At 37.7% G+C, this 14,362-nt stretch overlaps 1 protein-coding gene across 1 annotated transcript in view; it reads right to left on the minus strand.

Moving 5' to 3' along the window:
* The window catches only part of eps15l1b (epidermal growth factor receptor pathway substrate 15-like 1b), a 31,659-nt gene extending 18,899 nt beyond the window's left edge, over positions 1 to 12,760 (minus strand). Inside the window, exons 1-17 of the mRNA XM_008434563.1 lie at positions 12,682 to 12,760; positions 12,249 to 12,290; positions 12,062 to 12,151; positions 11,921 to 11,968; positions 11,728 to 11,823; positions 10,964 to 11,023; positions 10,754 to 10,879; positions 10,610 to 10,669; positions 10,225 to 10,533; positions 8,640 to 8,797; positions 6,273 to 6,438; positions 4,482 to 4,544; positions 2,922 to 3,007; positions 2,522 to 2,594; positions 1,738 to 1,899; positions 622 to 819; positions 49 to 213 (exon numbers count right to left, since the gene is read on the minus strand). Coding sequence (XP_008432785.1) covers positions 49 to 213; positions 622 to 819; positions 1,738 to 1,899; positions 2,522 to 2,594; positions 2,922 to 3,007; positions 4,482 to 4,544; positions 6,273 to 6,438; positions 8,640 to 8,797; positions 10,225 to 10,533; positions 10,610 to 10,669; positions 10,754 to 10,879; positions 10,964 to 11,023; positions 11,728 to 11,823; positions 11,921 to 11,968; positions 12,062 to 12,151; positions 12,249 to 12,290; positions 12,682 to 12,708 — 1,929 coding nt within the window. The 5' untranslated portion in view covers positions 12,709 to 12,760. The remainder of the gene's footprint in view (positions 1 to 48; positions 214 to 621; positions 820 to 1,737; positions 1,900 to 2,521; positions 2,595 to 2,921; positions 3,008 to 4,481; positions 4,545 to 6,272; positions 6,439 to 8,639; positions 8,798 to 10,224; positions 10,534 to 10,609; positions 10,670 to 10,753; positions 10,880 to 10,963; positions 11,024 to 11,727; positions 11,824 to 11,920; positions 11,969 to 12,061; positions 12,152 to 12,248; positions 12,291 to 12,681) is intronic.
* Between the last annotated feature and the right edge of the window lie 1,602 nt (positions 12,761 to 14,362).

A 14,362-nucleotide genomic window follows, 5' to 3' on the forward strand; every position in this document is an offset into this window, starting at 1 on the left:
ATGGGCGGAGCTGGGAGAAATAATCTAATTTATTTCTCGGTTCCTCACCGAACTCCTGAATCCTCCGTTCTCCCTCTCAGTGAAACCTTCGCTCAGATCGGGCAGGTTGCTGAAGTTCCCCCTGTTGATCTCGCTCAGAGCGCTGTTGTACTGCTCAATAGTTTGGGTCAGTTCCTTCTGYGTGTCCTGGATCAGTGACAGCTTACTGCGAGCCTAYAAACAAAACATTTCAATTCAGAAAATAAATCTGCCTTACTGGTGTTATTAAGTTTCTAATTTTTACTCTTATCTGCAAAATAAATTCTCATGTATTGGGTTGCTACTTCCACATAAAATTGAAAACATGCATATTTGAAGTGAGAGTTTGCATTTAGGGACTTGTGTTTGCAGAACTACAACTTCTGAGTCTGGAAAGAGGAATGTATGAGATCTGCAAACTAAAACTGAAGCCTTGGTTAGTGGTTAAACAGATAAGGGAAATAACCGTAACCACTGAGCTGTAACATTTCTACACTGAGCACCAAATGCATTCAGAGAGTGTGGTACTTTAAGAAAATGCATTAAAATCCTCAAACCTCAACCTGATCTCTAACTTTAATTGTCTTCAGCCATTTTCCTGACCTGGTTGATCTCGTCCTGCGTGGTTTGCAGCGACTTCACGATGCTGTCCAGCTGAACGCGGCCGGTCACCAGCCTCTGCTCCAGCTGGGCCTCCTCCTCCTGCAGCCGGCTCAGGTCCGCCTTGGTGCGGCTCAGYTCGTCCTCCTGGCTGCGGACGTTGGTCTCCTGAGAGCGGATCTGACTTTGCAAAGAAGAAATCTGCAGAGCGAACACAAAACACAAAAATAAAGTTAATACATTTAYTTTTACTTTGTCTTCTTGTACGTTTACAGATTACAGTCTTTAATTAAAACTAACAACTTTGAGAACGCCATCCTGGATTATCTAAATTCATTGCAAGAACAAATCAYAGAATCAAGATTTGACAAACTGACTAAACTTTCAAGCAATGATGAATCTACAAATATGAAATTGTTGTGGCAAAAAGATTTGGGACTAAATACAGGAAGGGAGTAGCGGGTAGGGATTTTCACAGATTGCACATTAAGGTTGGACTGATTACAGCCTCCTGGATGATTTTGAAACATGGGAAATCAATCCYATTTCTCCCAAGATGAAAGAATGGACAGATGCAATGGTGGAGATTTCATCTTATCAATCCATGCTGCATAAACTGGGGGACAAAGGACAAAAAGGACAGGAGAGGGAAACCCCTGGGACATGGTTTRGACTAATAGAGGACATGCCTTAACAAGTATAGACTAAACTGTAAACATATTGTCACTGTAATATGTACAATACACTGAAATTAATGTAAATTACCTTTTACCGACCAGATAATGAGTAACACTTTATTTGAAGGGATGTGCATAACACTGACGTAAACATGAATGACTCTTCATAAATGTTTACRACTGTTGTCATGAAGTGTTTTTAGGTAAATAATACTTTTAACGCAAAGCTGCACTAAAAGTTGTATTAAAAGTGTCACCTTTGTATTAAAAGTGTCATTATTTACCTAATGACTTCATGACAATGGTCATAAACATTCATGTGACAGGTGTTATGTCACGTTTACACTTCATAGTTCATTTTTGCATTTTTGTTTGTTCTGTTCATAAGTGAAAAACATTAATAGCATGTTTAAGGCATGTTTTAAAAAGTCCCGTCTCTGACCTGCTGAGACTCCTCCTGGCATTTCTGCTTCAGTTCGTTGAGCATTCCCTCCAGCTTGGCGCGCTGCTGGTCCATCTCATCCAGGCGTCCCTGAGCGTCCTGCTTCTGGGACGTCAGGCTGTGCAGGCTGCTGCTCTCCCTGTCCAAGTCGAGCTGAATGTCCTGAGTTTCACCAAAACACACAGATGTCGGCTATGAACCACCATCCTTACTGACGGACTTTTAATCAAAAACATTACTGATCCTTTGCAACTACGTCACTTTATCATTCGCAGCGCCATGACGGACGTCGGAAATGAGGATCGGGAGTATTGAACTGAGCACCTGAAGTTATTTTCTTAAGTTGTTTTTGTCAGTTTATTCATGATTTMTTCTTGTTCGAGTTGAGCTGATTTGTCTTTGAACGTATCACACCTGGTTGGGGCTCATGGATTGCGGAATTTACTGAAGTTTGAAACAGCTAGCGTAGAAACCGACCCCAAACCTCCTCCCTCCTGACGTTTTGATCAAATTACCGACTTTACCTGAATTTACACTACATGATTTATGTCATAAAGGGCGTCTCCCCTTAAATCGRGGCAGCATTAAAAACGCACAGGACACGAGTTGCTAACCAGTTTTTCTCCATACATGCTAGGCTACATGGCGGTGGGGCATTGTTTCCATGGTGACTGACGGTTAAACACACCTTTGCCATAATGCAATATTTTAAAGCATAGGAMCGTTAAATTAAAATCTTCTAATTTACTGAGACGAACCTGTAAACATTTTAGCTTCACCTTACCTGAACGTCACTGTTTTTCTGTCTTATGGTTTCCTCTGTTTGCATAATCTCTTGYTCCAGGAAAAACTTCTCTCTATCAATGACAAAGAAAAAAGAAAAGAGGCAGGAGATTAACATCTGTAAGTGTGTTGAAAAATTTGTGTTAACAAACCTTGAAAAAAGCAGTGATTGATGGCATTCAGTGTGAACAGGAACTACTTTTAACCATTAATTATGTTTTATAAAGTGATTTAAAGAAGCTGAAAACATAATCTTTGTTTCATTTCTTCAGCAAAACTGGTGGCATTAAAGTGAAAAAGATCTGATCTTCAGCATTTCTTAACTTCAATTTTCTCTCGTTTTTCCTTCAGAGGACGGGAATCAAAGCGATCCCGCTGCTACTCGGGGTGCAGGCGCTCACCTCTGCAGCTGAGCTATTTCCTGGCTGAGGTCATCCAGCTCTTTGTTGCCTGTGAGCTCAACTGACCCAACGGAGCTGGTGCTGTCCTGAGGGGAGAGACAGAGACAGACGTTTAAGAGAAGGAGGGGGGGACAAAAAAAAAAGAAAGAAAAGATGACAAGCTGGACAACACCAGGAGGGGGGACGCGTACTGGATGACACAGATGTAATTAAAGACATGAAGGAGTGATTCTGACACACATGATGGAGGATGAAAAGTGGGGCACAAAGTAAAACAAGGGACGTGAGCAGAATAAAGGTGGAGAGAAAAGCTCCCCGCTGGTATTTCTAAGAAAACAAAAGTCACAGGAAGGAAACAGAAAGCTCTCTCTCAGCTTGGAGGGAGCGTGAGAGGCAGACAATACATGAATGGAGAGAAATGCATGCAGAGGATTTCATGGGCTGATTGTATGCTTCAAGGTTTTAAAACATAACAAAATTTCACATCACGCTGTTCTGGAACAGAGGGCTGCATAGTGGTGCAGCGCTGCAGCAAAAAGAAAAGTTTGAATCCCGGCCTGGAGTGTGAGATTAGCTACTCTTCCTGCACATCCTGACAGTTTCTATTGGCTTCAAAATTAAGCAAATTGGAATCAGGAAAATAAATCTGGCAATTTTGAAAAATAAAAACTAATGTTTGAGATGGTTTTCCAAAGTGCAGTGCATCAGATGCTTGTTTGTAGCCATTAGCCTCCTCCGACAATGCACTGCTGGCTCCACCAGAGCTCCAACAGCGTCACACAGTTTCATCAAAAGTGGAGTTTGTCATTTGAAAGTGTTGAATCTAACTTACTTCTGTGAAACCTCTAACTACAATTCCCCAAAAACACAGTATAAAAGATGCCGACGTTTCCAGCTTTAGCCCTCTAACACATCGTTCTGCACGCTGTACTGTGAAACACAACTTACACTCTTCAGTTTATAATTTACCAGAAAACTCAAAGAACCCAGACTGAAAATTGAGAGGTTTTCCTAAAACTTTTCATTTACAAGCACCCAAAGGAGAGGGAAACGTCTTCTCTCAAATAGCATCTTTACAACAAGCGTAGAAAAGTGAGTTTTAAAGCAGATCTCATTGATAAGCAGTAATTTTGGTTCAAAGATATTTTCCAGTTGATGCCATCGACACACAAATTTATAGACCGACTACAGTCATGTTTTTGATCTGTGGGAGGAAGCAGAAAGAGCCCAGGCTGGGATTCAATCCCAAGACCTTCTTGCTGCAAAGCAACAACAACGTAGCCCCCAAACACACACACACACACAAAAAATCTAAATATATTCTTTGCTTTTACAACGATATGATCATTTCTTCTGTGAAAACTGTGAAAAGGTTAAACATCTATGTTAAAAACAAACACACACACTCAAAACGAAACGTACTACAAAGAAAGACTTGAACTAAAGAAACCATCTGGTCTAGCAGGTGGCCCGACTCTGAAAGCACAGCTGGATGCTCCTTTTCTCACATGTGTGAAAGAGCAACAGCACCACCTAGTGGCGTTGTGCTGAAATACTCACTCTGCGCATACTAGCTGTGGAAACCAGGTCTGCTCTCACAGAAGGAAGAATCCCCATAAAGCTCTGACAGACAGGATAGAAAAGGACTCAAAGGTACAAGCATTATCAGACTGTCGGCACTGAAGGCCTGCAGGGCAGCAAGGAAGAGCTCAGCATTTAAAATTACTTAAATTAAAAGTACAGTCCGCCATGTTTCAACCACAAACTTCGATGTGTTTTGAGTTTTTATGTAATAAACCAAAACAAAAATGTGCATAATTATGTAGGGGAAAGAAAACGATGGATGCTCAAATAAAATCTAGAAAGTGTGGCATGCGTCTACATTTTAAGCTTGTTGCAATAACAGACGAGTTAATTAATGGCATGATAAATAAAATGAGCTCAATAATTTCCATTCTTGTTAAGATTTTGTTTACAGAGACATCAAAATACATTTTGTTTTATTTCTATTTTATTTACTTGTTTTTGGTGGTTGTGTTTTATTTCTAYATCCTCCTCTTACTAAATTCACAAAAAGCTTCTTGGTGTTTGAGGCATAAATTAACATGTTGGATTTTCTAAACTTTTTCCGTGTTATATTGGGGGGGTTTTTGTCTCAAAAACAATATGATTGTTTTTTGCAATAATTACTGGGACAATTTATTGTCCAGCAATAATTTGTTATGGTGACAGGTCTCTTATCTTGTAGATCTGTTAGTCTAGAGACTGACACTTTTATCCAGCTTTCCATCACTTGGATTTAACGTCGGATGAGCAATTTTGWTCTGTGCTGCTTATTTTCAGTTCTGGACTTTGACTGGGCCATTCTAACACAAACTCTAAACTTCCTTCCTCTTTAGTTCTGGCTGCATGTTTTGTTCGTTTTTTACATGCTGCTGGAAGCTGAACTGTCGCCAGAGTCTCAAATCTTTAGCAGTTTATGTTTAAGGATTGTCGTGTTTTTAGCTCCATTCATCTTCAAAATCTTAAGATTAAAATCAAATGTAATTTTTGTTAYAGGTTTRCAACTGYTGACTATGTGATGCATTTATGATGTTTTTATGTTTTCAAAATGTGAAGCACTTTGAACAGCAATATATTTCAGTGTTGTTGCTGAAATATGCTATTCAAATAAACTTGATTGATTGTGACAGATACAACTAATCTGTCCTGTTTACAGATTYTCTCACCTGAGAGGTGGAAGTGTGCAGCTCTTCTGGTTAATGCTGTCCCGTAATCCTATTTTCTACCATAATCCTGCTTTAAACTTCTCCACAAAGTGACCCCTGACCTTTCTGCTGCTCCTTGGTCTTCATGAAACTGGTTGTTCTCTAAAACCTTTGAGAAACTGGGATTAAACTCCACAAATCTGGACTCTTTATCAATTAGAAGGCATCTAAGCTAAGGTATATCGTCATTGTTTAAATTTAGCAAAGCATGCATAACTTTCTTTTCCCTTCACAATTATGCATCAATTTGCGTTTGTCTATCACGAACAAACCCTACGAAATATATTGATGTTTGTGGTTGTTTTGGGACAAAATCTGAAAAGTTCAAGAGAAGTTAAAAGAATAGAATATGCAAGATGCCGTTGCAGTAGAGAAACGGATATTTAAAGGAATTAATTTGATTTTTAAAGCAGATTTGTAGAAGAGTAAAAAGCATATTTGACAACATTTAYACCCCAAAGAAAAGTCCAACARATGGGCCTGATCAAAACTTAAACCAACAACTGATGAATACTTTAGCTAGCCTAAACGGAAAAGATGCAGAGTGACTTAAAGAAGAGCTGAAGATGGAGTCGGGACTCACGAGGCCCAACSCTGACGCTGCCGTCCTCTCTGACGGGGGGATCATGTCTGCAGTGAGAGTAGAGGGAGGGTCGATGCCTTTTGTCACCTTCTGCTGGATGAAATGCATGGCCAGAGCAAACTGCTCCRGGGTCAGTTTGCCTGTCTGCTTTGTGTCAGCGAGTCCCCTGTAGAAAACAAGATAGTTTTTCCTTTTAAAAGAGAAAAACACGGCAGCTTCTGAKAATTAATACCAGCATCGCTCGCTGGTTAAGACGGTTTAAAATTCCTAAATTGTACAACGGGGAAAGATTCAACATATTCAGAAGGTAACAGAGATCATGAAGAAAAGTTCTGGCAGTWAAATTAAGCATAAGGTTATGAGGTAAAAGACTTGAGCCTCAACAAAAGCTGCTGTCGCTCGTTATGTCCTCTGTATCAAAATGTTGATTTAACTGAACAGTTTTCCTGCAGAACAAATGTTTTATTTTAAACTTTCACAAGAAATTTAGAGAGCAAGAGTTAAACTCCAACAGGACCATGAAAATTAAATGTATCTGCAAATATATTAAGAAACAAACAAGTAATGTTTAAACACTGCTTATAGTTATCAGTATAAAATACTTGTTATAAAAATAGACTTATTTTATACTGAAAATCCTTTAATTTTGAAATCCTTACAAAATTAAAGCAGTAAAATTCAGCTTGTAATTTGATCGAATTTAGAAATAATTATCTTTAATTAATCAGTAGCAAATTTGTTGACAATGATGAAATAAACAAATGAAACATTTTAAAATTACAGAATACCGAGGGCTAGAGGTGTGCCGATCGATCGGTCACCGATCMTAATCGGCCGATTTTCGTAAAAAAGTGCATGATCGATGATCGGCGATCATTGGCTCTTGTTGCCGATATCGATCACCTGCATCTCATTTCGCTGCCTGCCTGTGCAGCTGGTCTCCTCTTTCCTTCACACTGCGCAAACGCGCAGCCACAAATCCTAAGCGATGTGGAACTATAACGCACTGAGTGAATGGGGAAGTTTGCGTGTTGCGGCGGAAAATTGAAGCATGTGGGGTGAAGCACGTCAAAATGCATCAATACGACGAATCTCATACGACATAAAAACAATGCCATACTTGACGGAGTTTGGCTACATCGAGGCTCACTGCAGTTAAAAAGACATATGGAGGATCAGACAGCAGGTAAAGCAGCGCACAGCTACAAACACTCACCCGGATTAGCATGACGGTCAGAAAGCTAAACAAATAACCTGCAAAAATTATTTAAGTCTTCGAGCTGCGATGTAAGACGCTGGTTCTGCTCTCATTGTTGAACCGCTGCTACGCGCTACAGGTAGTAATATTTCACAGACGGAGCGCCGCTTCTGCTCCACCTGGTAGTGACTCTCACACCAAACCTCTGTTTAAAGCTGCAGCATCTAACCTAAAAAAAAAATACATTTTACATATTAAAACTTTCGCTGTCCTAACATGAGACAGATAATCTCTGAAAAAATAATCGATCTCCTCCCTTTTCTGCATAATTACTCTGCTCACTCAGAGACAGCCACTCAGAACTAGTAGTAATCAGCTAACCGCCATGCTATCAGGAAGTTTTCATTCAATAACTCAGGATYGTTTATTGTAATGGATCCTGTATTTGCCTTTGAATGTTAAGTTTTAYACTTGAATTTTTTGGCAATGTTGAGARGTTTTATTTTGACTCTTTGCATTATTTAGCCTCTTCAGAGCCTTCATATGTTWTCAGWCTGTTAAAGATAGTATTACHGATAGCAGTACAATTTGCACAATGCCTGTTTTTTTCTTGGAAAAAGTTATTAAAAACAAATTTTTGTCTAAATTAAGGTGAATTCATGGCTCCTTTTTCCACATAATGTAACCGGTAGTGTTTATGATTAAAAAAATAATAATTATGTGATCGGTATCGGTGATCGGCCCTCATGGGTGATCGGAATCTGTATCGGCAGGAAAAAACCTGATCGGCACATCTCTATACCGAGGACCATTTTCTTAGCCACATGGTCTCATTTATTTTGCTGAATTTTACTAAATAGATAAAAATAAATCAACAGGTTGGATTTTTCTCAACTTCATCAGTGTGGTGTTAGTCTTCAACAATCAAAGTTTATTTTATTTTAAGGCTTTTCACATCTTTACTAGAAGCACCAATAATAATGTTGATGTGTTTACAAAGTTGTTTAAGGTCAAATTAAAACTCTTTAAATGCCGATTTCTGGGTATTATGTTRCCTTAATACATCTAATAACATATTTCATGCACATTTTAAAAGAATTTCAGAGTGTGGTTTGCTTTTCAAGCCGCTATAAACGTCTGAAARACCATTTGCATTGACCAAATCTCACCAGATCTGTGCCAGCATGGTCTGAGAGAGGTTGGACTGCATGAAGATCTCAATGATATCAGTGCCGGTGATGAAGCCGTCCCCATCAGTGTCCGTTTTCTTAAAAAGCTCCCTATATTTTTCTCTGTCAGCCACCGGTACCACCCAGTTCACTGCAGCCTGGAGGGAGCGAAAGACAACAAAAAACAAAGTGCAGTGTAATATAAATAGGAAGGTTTTAAAAAAAATAGTATTTATGTTTGTGGTGCATTTAATCCCCAGAGCATCCGCAGACTTACAGCGCCCTGTAAAAGTTTTCTAACCCTTGAGATTTTTCACATTCTGTTGCATTAAAGCTTCAAAAATGAACATGGTTTGACGTGACAGTAGAAAAAGCTGTCCAGTCAATTACGTTTAAAGCCTTTTGCTACTTTAATGTCAATCTAGTTAAAGTGTATCTTGTCCAAGTGTACATTTTAAAGTTTAATGTCTGCTGCATCTACACTGAAAGAATTATAAACTATTCATGGTAYCTCTTAGAGTTACAATGGCAACGTTGCCTTCAACAACATTTCGTTTGAGACGAATCTACAAAATCTGCAGATAAATCTACATTTACATTAAAGCAAGCAAGTCCCAACTATTCTGATAATGCCACTTACTTCCCTTTCAAGGGAACCTGTTTCTCAGAAAGTCACGGGTGAAAAAAAATCCCTGCAGGAGAAACAAACTGTCCCACATACAATGCGCTCAACAATGTGGTAAAACAAGTCCTACTGTTGGTAACAGTGAAGTTAATACATGAAATACTAGTCACTCSAAAAGCCAAAGCRCAGAAACTGCAACACGTATTTAATGTGGATCTTTTTTTCTTTTTAAAAAAACTGATTAGAACTAATCAATGCAGCAAGCAGAGCATCTTTTATTTTCCAAAAATAAAACATATGATGAATATTTTCAAATATCTCCAAATTTAAGAAGAAAAATTACATTGAAGAGCATGTCATTCATGACTTAACACTTCAGCTATTCTTTATAAAGATTCAATATAAAGTTTTCCTTATAATTATATACAAAGGATATATATCAGATTTAATACGAAACAGTCAAACTCTGTCTGATGCACCAACTCTGGGTGGGCATTTATCGTATCGTTTATCATTTACAGTGATACATTTTTATAAGATTTTGATTGATCATTGTCACAGTAAASCCCAATTAATGTTTAAAAAACAGGATTGTTACCTTTACTATTTTTTCCACTGTTTGTTCAGTGCGASTATCAATAAGTGTCAACAAATGTAAAAATATCATTAAATGCAATTACTCTGTTCAGTTTAGTGATACATATMACACTTCATTATGCAACTGTCATCCTAAAGTAGTGTAATATAAATAGGAAGATTTTAAAAACAATAGTATTTATTTTTGTGGTGSTATAATTGCTGTGCCATGCAGTCACAGACAGATAATTGCCTAATAAAGTAGTGATAAATAGTTATTATTGTTATCACGATACTACCACAAAATATTGTGATAAAACTTCAAGTCCACCTGTAGCTCTAACAATGATTGAGAAAGAAAAGAGCAGTTTTATGTCGACGTACCGCTGGAGTGGATGCTGAGCTGGATTTAAAGGAGTGTTTTGGAGACAAGATGACAGCGCTGGGGCTGAGGGGCGAAACGCCACCCAGAGAAGACGCAGCGCTCCCCACAGGAGGAGTGGCGCTCCTCAGAGAAGGAGAGCTCCGCAGAGCGCCCGGGCCGGATCCGAGGCCCGATATAGCGGGCAAAACGGCCACGGCGCCGGGAAGAGCAGGCGCAGATTTTTTTCTTTTGGAAGGTGGGATAAGAGAAGGAGGCAGGCTGCTTGGGACAGGCTCCTTCTCCATGGTGCGATAAACGAGATGCAGAGCCTGGAACATGATAATCGTCATGTATGTTACATTTCTCTTTAGGGAACTGTAAAAAATGAAAAGGATCTACGCATACCACTATGAATTCCTCTTTGTCCAAATGTCCATCTTTGTCCACGTCACTAAGGTCCCAAATCTATAGTCAAAGAATAATTATCAAGATCTGATTCCTTTGAAAAGTTAAACAACAGCACAGCCTTCCATAGTGAGTTTACATTACCTTTCCCAACACATCCAGAGGTAGCTTGGAGTTTATCAAAACAGGTCGGACCTTGTCACCAGAGAGGAGACCTTTCACAGGGGACAGACTTTCAAAAATCGCCTCGAACTTCCCTTTTTCATCAGGCTAGGAGAGAATGAAAACATTAAATTGACAAGCTTGTCCATTTATTCTTCTTGAGGGAAGTCTTGTAAACGTGTTTTGGCTCACCCTAATTGCCCAGTCAGATGTTGTTGATGATGCAGTTACTAACGGGCTGTCAGTGTCTCTCTGGAAAAGACGAGACAATATGAGGATGCAGTAATATCCATGTGGACAGGAGGGGAAAAACCGGAAGAACTTTATTTTTATTTTTGGGAAGTTACTGGTATGAAAGTTCTTAAAGTAAAAAAAAAGAATATCTTTATAAACTGTTAGATATTTTAGTCAAAGTTCCTACAGTCCTTTTATGAGACCTTCTCTGCCATAAAATGAATAATCAGAGTTTTCTCCAGTTGCATGGAGCATACACTTAAAGTGAAAACTCTTCTTTACACCGGATATTACATTTTTCCCTTTCTTACGAAAAAAAAAGCTGCATTGAAATACTTCCTGTCACAAAGTCAATATGAATCATTGACAAACCGCCAATCGYTTTTATCAAAGAAGCTCTGCTTTAAACCTCAGCTGGAAATACTCTATATAATGCAGAAAAGTAAAAACATACAACACAGGAGTAGTTAAAGAATATGAACACCATTATTATACTTTTACTAATAAGTTTATCTGTTATAATAAAAGCAATTATATGATTAAAAATATATATAAATTTCAWCTCCTGAAAAAGTCGTCATCAYACCGTGACAATCTCGTATCGTGCCYAATTACCTTTTTGAGACAATAAAACCCACTAATTGTTTTCCCAAAAGATCGCAGAGGTATTTTAATCCCATCATATCAACAGCAGCTATAGATATAGTAATTTGAACACTCACAAATTTTGGCACAGCTACATTTTGGTTGAGGTTGTTAAGGCTGATGTCATTTCCACCCTGTGCTGATGCCACTAGTCTCATCGCAATGAAGAAACCCTACAAAAGAGGAACAAAGCAGAACAAATTTGGTTCTTTCTGCATACATCAGCATCCAACCAACAAAGTAGCTCTATGGAAAGAATGACTGAGATACCCTCTTATCCAAATAGCCTTTTCTATCAGAATCTGCCAAATCCCATATCTGAAAAAGTCAAAATAATAATAAAAAAAGATTATTAGAAGGGATTTACTGAATACAATTTAGAGTCAACATGTCAATCAGTTCAAGACCCACTTTTCCAAGTGTACTGTCTGATAACCCGGACTTTTTAAGAAACTGAGCTGCATCGCCTGCTGATATTTTGCCTGTGTTTGCTGGATCAAGCTGCACAAAAATCAAAACAGTTAAATATTAGATTATTTATAACATTTAGGAGCCATGACGAGTTGAACGAGAAAATGCCGGTGACAAAAACTCTTACCTGTCTGTAATAATTTTCATATGCTGCGTTTCCATTTGATAACTGTAAAAGATCGAAAAGAATGACAGGTAAAAATGTCAACTGTCAACACGCACTAGTAAAGTTAACTCAGAATGTAGCTTGGTGCTAAATAAGCAAAACATTTAACACGTAATTAATTAAGAACACATTTCTACAAGAAAACAGCTTTAATTTTTATCTAGGTACGTTTAATTTTCACCGAAACGTGCAATTAACCCATCACAACTCTACCTAGCTAACTATGTTTACTCAGTGGATAACGAAAACTCGCTAATTCGGTTTAACTGAGACATACTTAATACGCTTATGGCGTCGTGACGTGAAAATAGCACACATAAAAAACGTCACTGTTATTTGATAACCACGGACATTAAAAATGTAAGACTTTCTTTATCTTGTTTGACGTTGTTACCTGACTGAGAGTCATGAGCGCCGCCATATTTCCTGGTGTGTGTCGTGAACGCGCGCCGCGCACACGCCCATAAGGGGCGCGAGCGGCTTTAGARCACCGGCGAGGGGCGTGTTTCCGGGAATGTGACGTCATCAACAAACGGCAGGACAGTAGTGTTTTTTGTTTGTTTTATCTGTGTGTGTGTGTTTTTAAGGTACCTGTACCTGCAAGACCTTGTAGTGACACCGATAGTAATTGTACAGTTGGTGGYTATTAGTTTATGTTACTTTGATTTTTGTTGTTTTGTTGTTTTTGCTATTTATTCACGTCGTTTTAACTTTTCGTTAACTTTTTAACTTTTATGCGTCACACTCAGTCGACTRCATCTTTTTAATTTYGTTGTCCCTATGTAAACGTGACAATAACAACAAAGAATTCACTGATTAATTGACGTTATTTATGTACTATTATTCATCTGTTGATGATGTTAATGGTGGTTTGAAGTATGTCTGTGAAAAATGTACCTTTTTAAGAAAGAACGAGAATATGATGCTTATTAAGATGCAATCAAAACATTAGTGGGGGTTTTTTTTTTGCTTGTTTTTTTTTTTTTTTTTTTTAAATAAAAGTGCAGGTTTAGGCCAAAGAATAAGGGGAGAAAAGTGTGGTTGCACCTAAATTGGATCAAAGAGCTTTAGTTATATTTTGACAAAAATATTTCTCTTTGAAGATGTGACAAACATAATGTGTGGGAAACATGTTAGTATTTATGGTGTGGGCCATTGTGACACAATATTGTTCTGCACAATAAACATGTTGCAGTCCACATTGGAAACACAAAATTATTACACTGTTCTAAAACAAATTTAGTAAATTAAATTAAAAATCTAGCTATTTAAGGCTAAAATTATGTGAAATTGAAGGCAAAAATGTCTGTAATGGTATATTTGAAAATATGATGAAAAGCTGAGGTAAATTTTGTTAAACTTGAAGGCGTTAGTCTATATATTCAAATATATTCTAAATCAAATCAATGTAGCTTTTATGGGCTTACTGCCAAATTCTATCAATCAGTCCCTCCAGTTTCTTGGGAATTATTGTGGAAATTCATAATAAATAAACTCAAATTTTTTGGGAGTTTATTAAATTTTTCTGAAAAACTGTCAAACAGCTGCCTTAGCCTTAAATGATGTCAGATTATAGTCCATGATATATTCAGTGAGTAATAAAAAGCTGCGTTTACTGTCATAAATAAGCACAAATATTTCCTGAGATTAGTACCACAAACATTGATTTTTATTGCAAAAAAAAAAATCACAATTAGAATCACAAAATCCTAGRAGGACTGAAAAGATGTTCAATATTACTTAATTTTAAGAATTTATTGATATTTTAAGTTTGTGAACAGGTTTTATCAATACATTCTGGCACAAGCAGCCCTTTAAGAGCACTTATGATTTGGCCCAAAACAAAAATGAGTTTGTCACCTCTGGCTTAGATCAAAGAATACTCATATGATAGAATGGCCTAGTCAAAGTACAAACCTAAATTCAATTGAGATTCTGTGGCAAGGCTTTAACATTGCTACTCTCTGTCCAATATAAATAAATCTGAGCTACATAAAAAAAGCCAACAAATATCACTGTGTAATGTAAAAACCTGCTTCTTCACAAATGTTGGATAAATATATATAAAAAACTTT

This window comes from Poecilia reticulata, linkage group LG17 (assembly GCF_000633615.1).
Source record: "Poecilia reticulata strain Guanapo linkage group LG17, Guppy_female_1.0+MT, whole genome shotgun sequence".
NCBI lineage: Eukaryota > Metazoa > Chordata > Actinopteri > Cyprinodontiformes > Poeciliidae > Poecilia > Poecilia reticulata.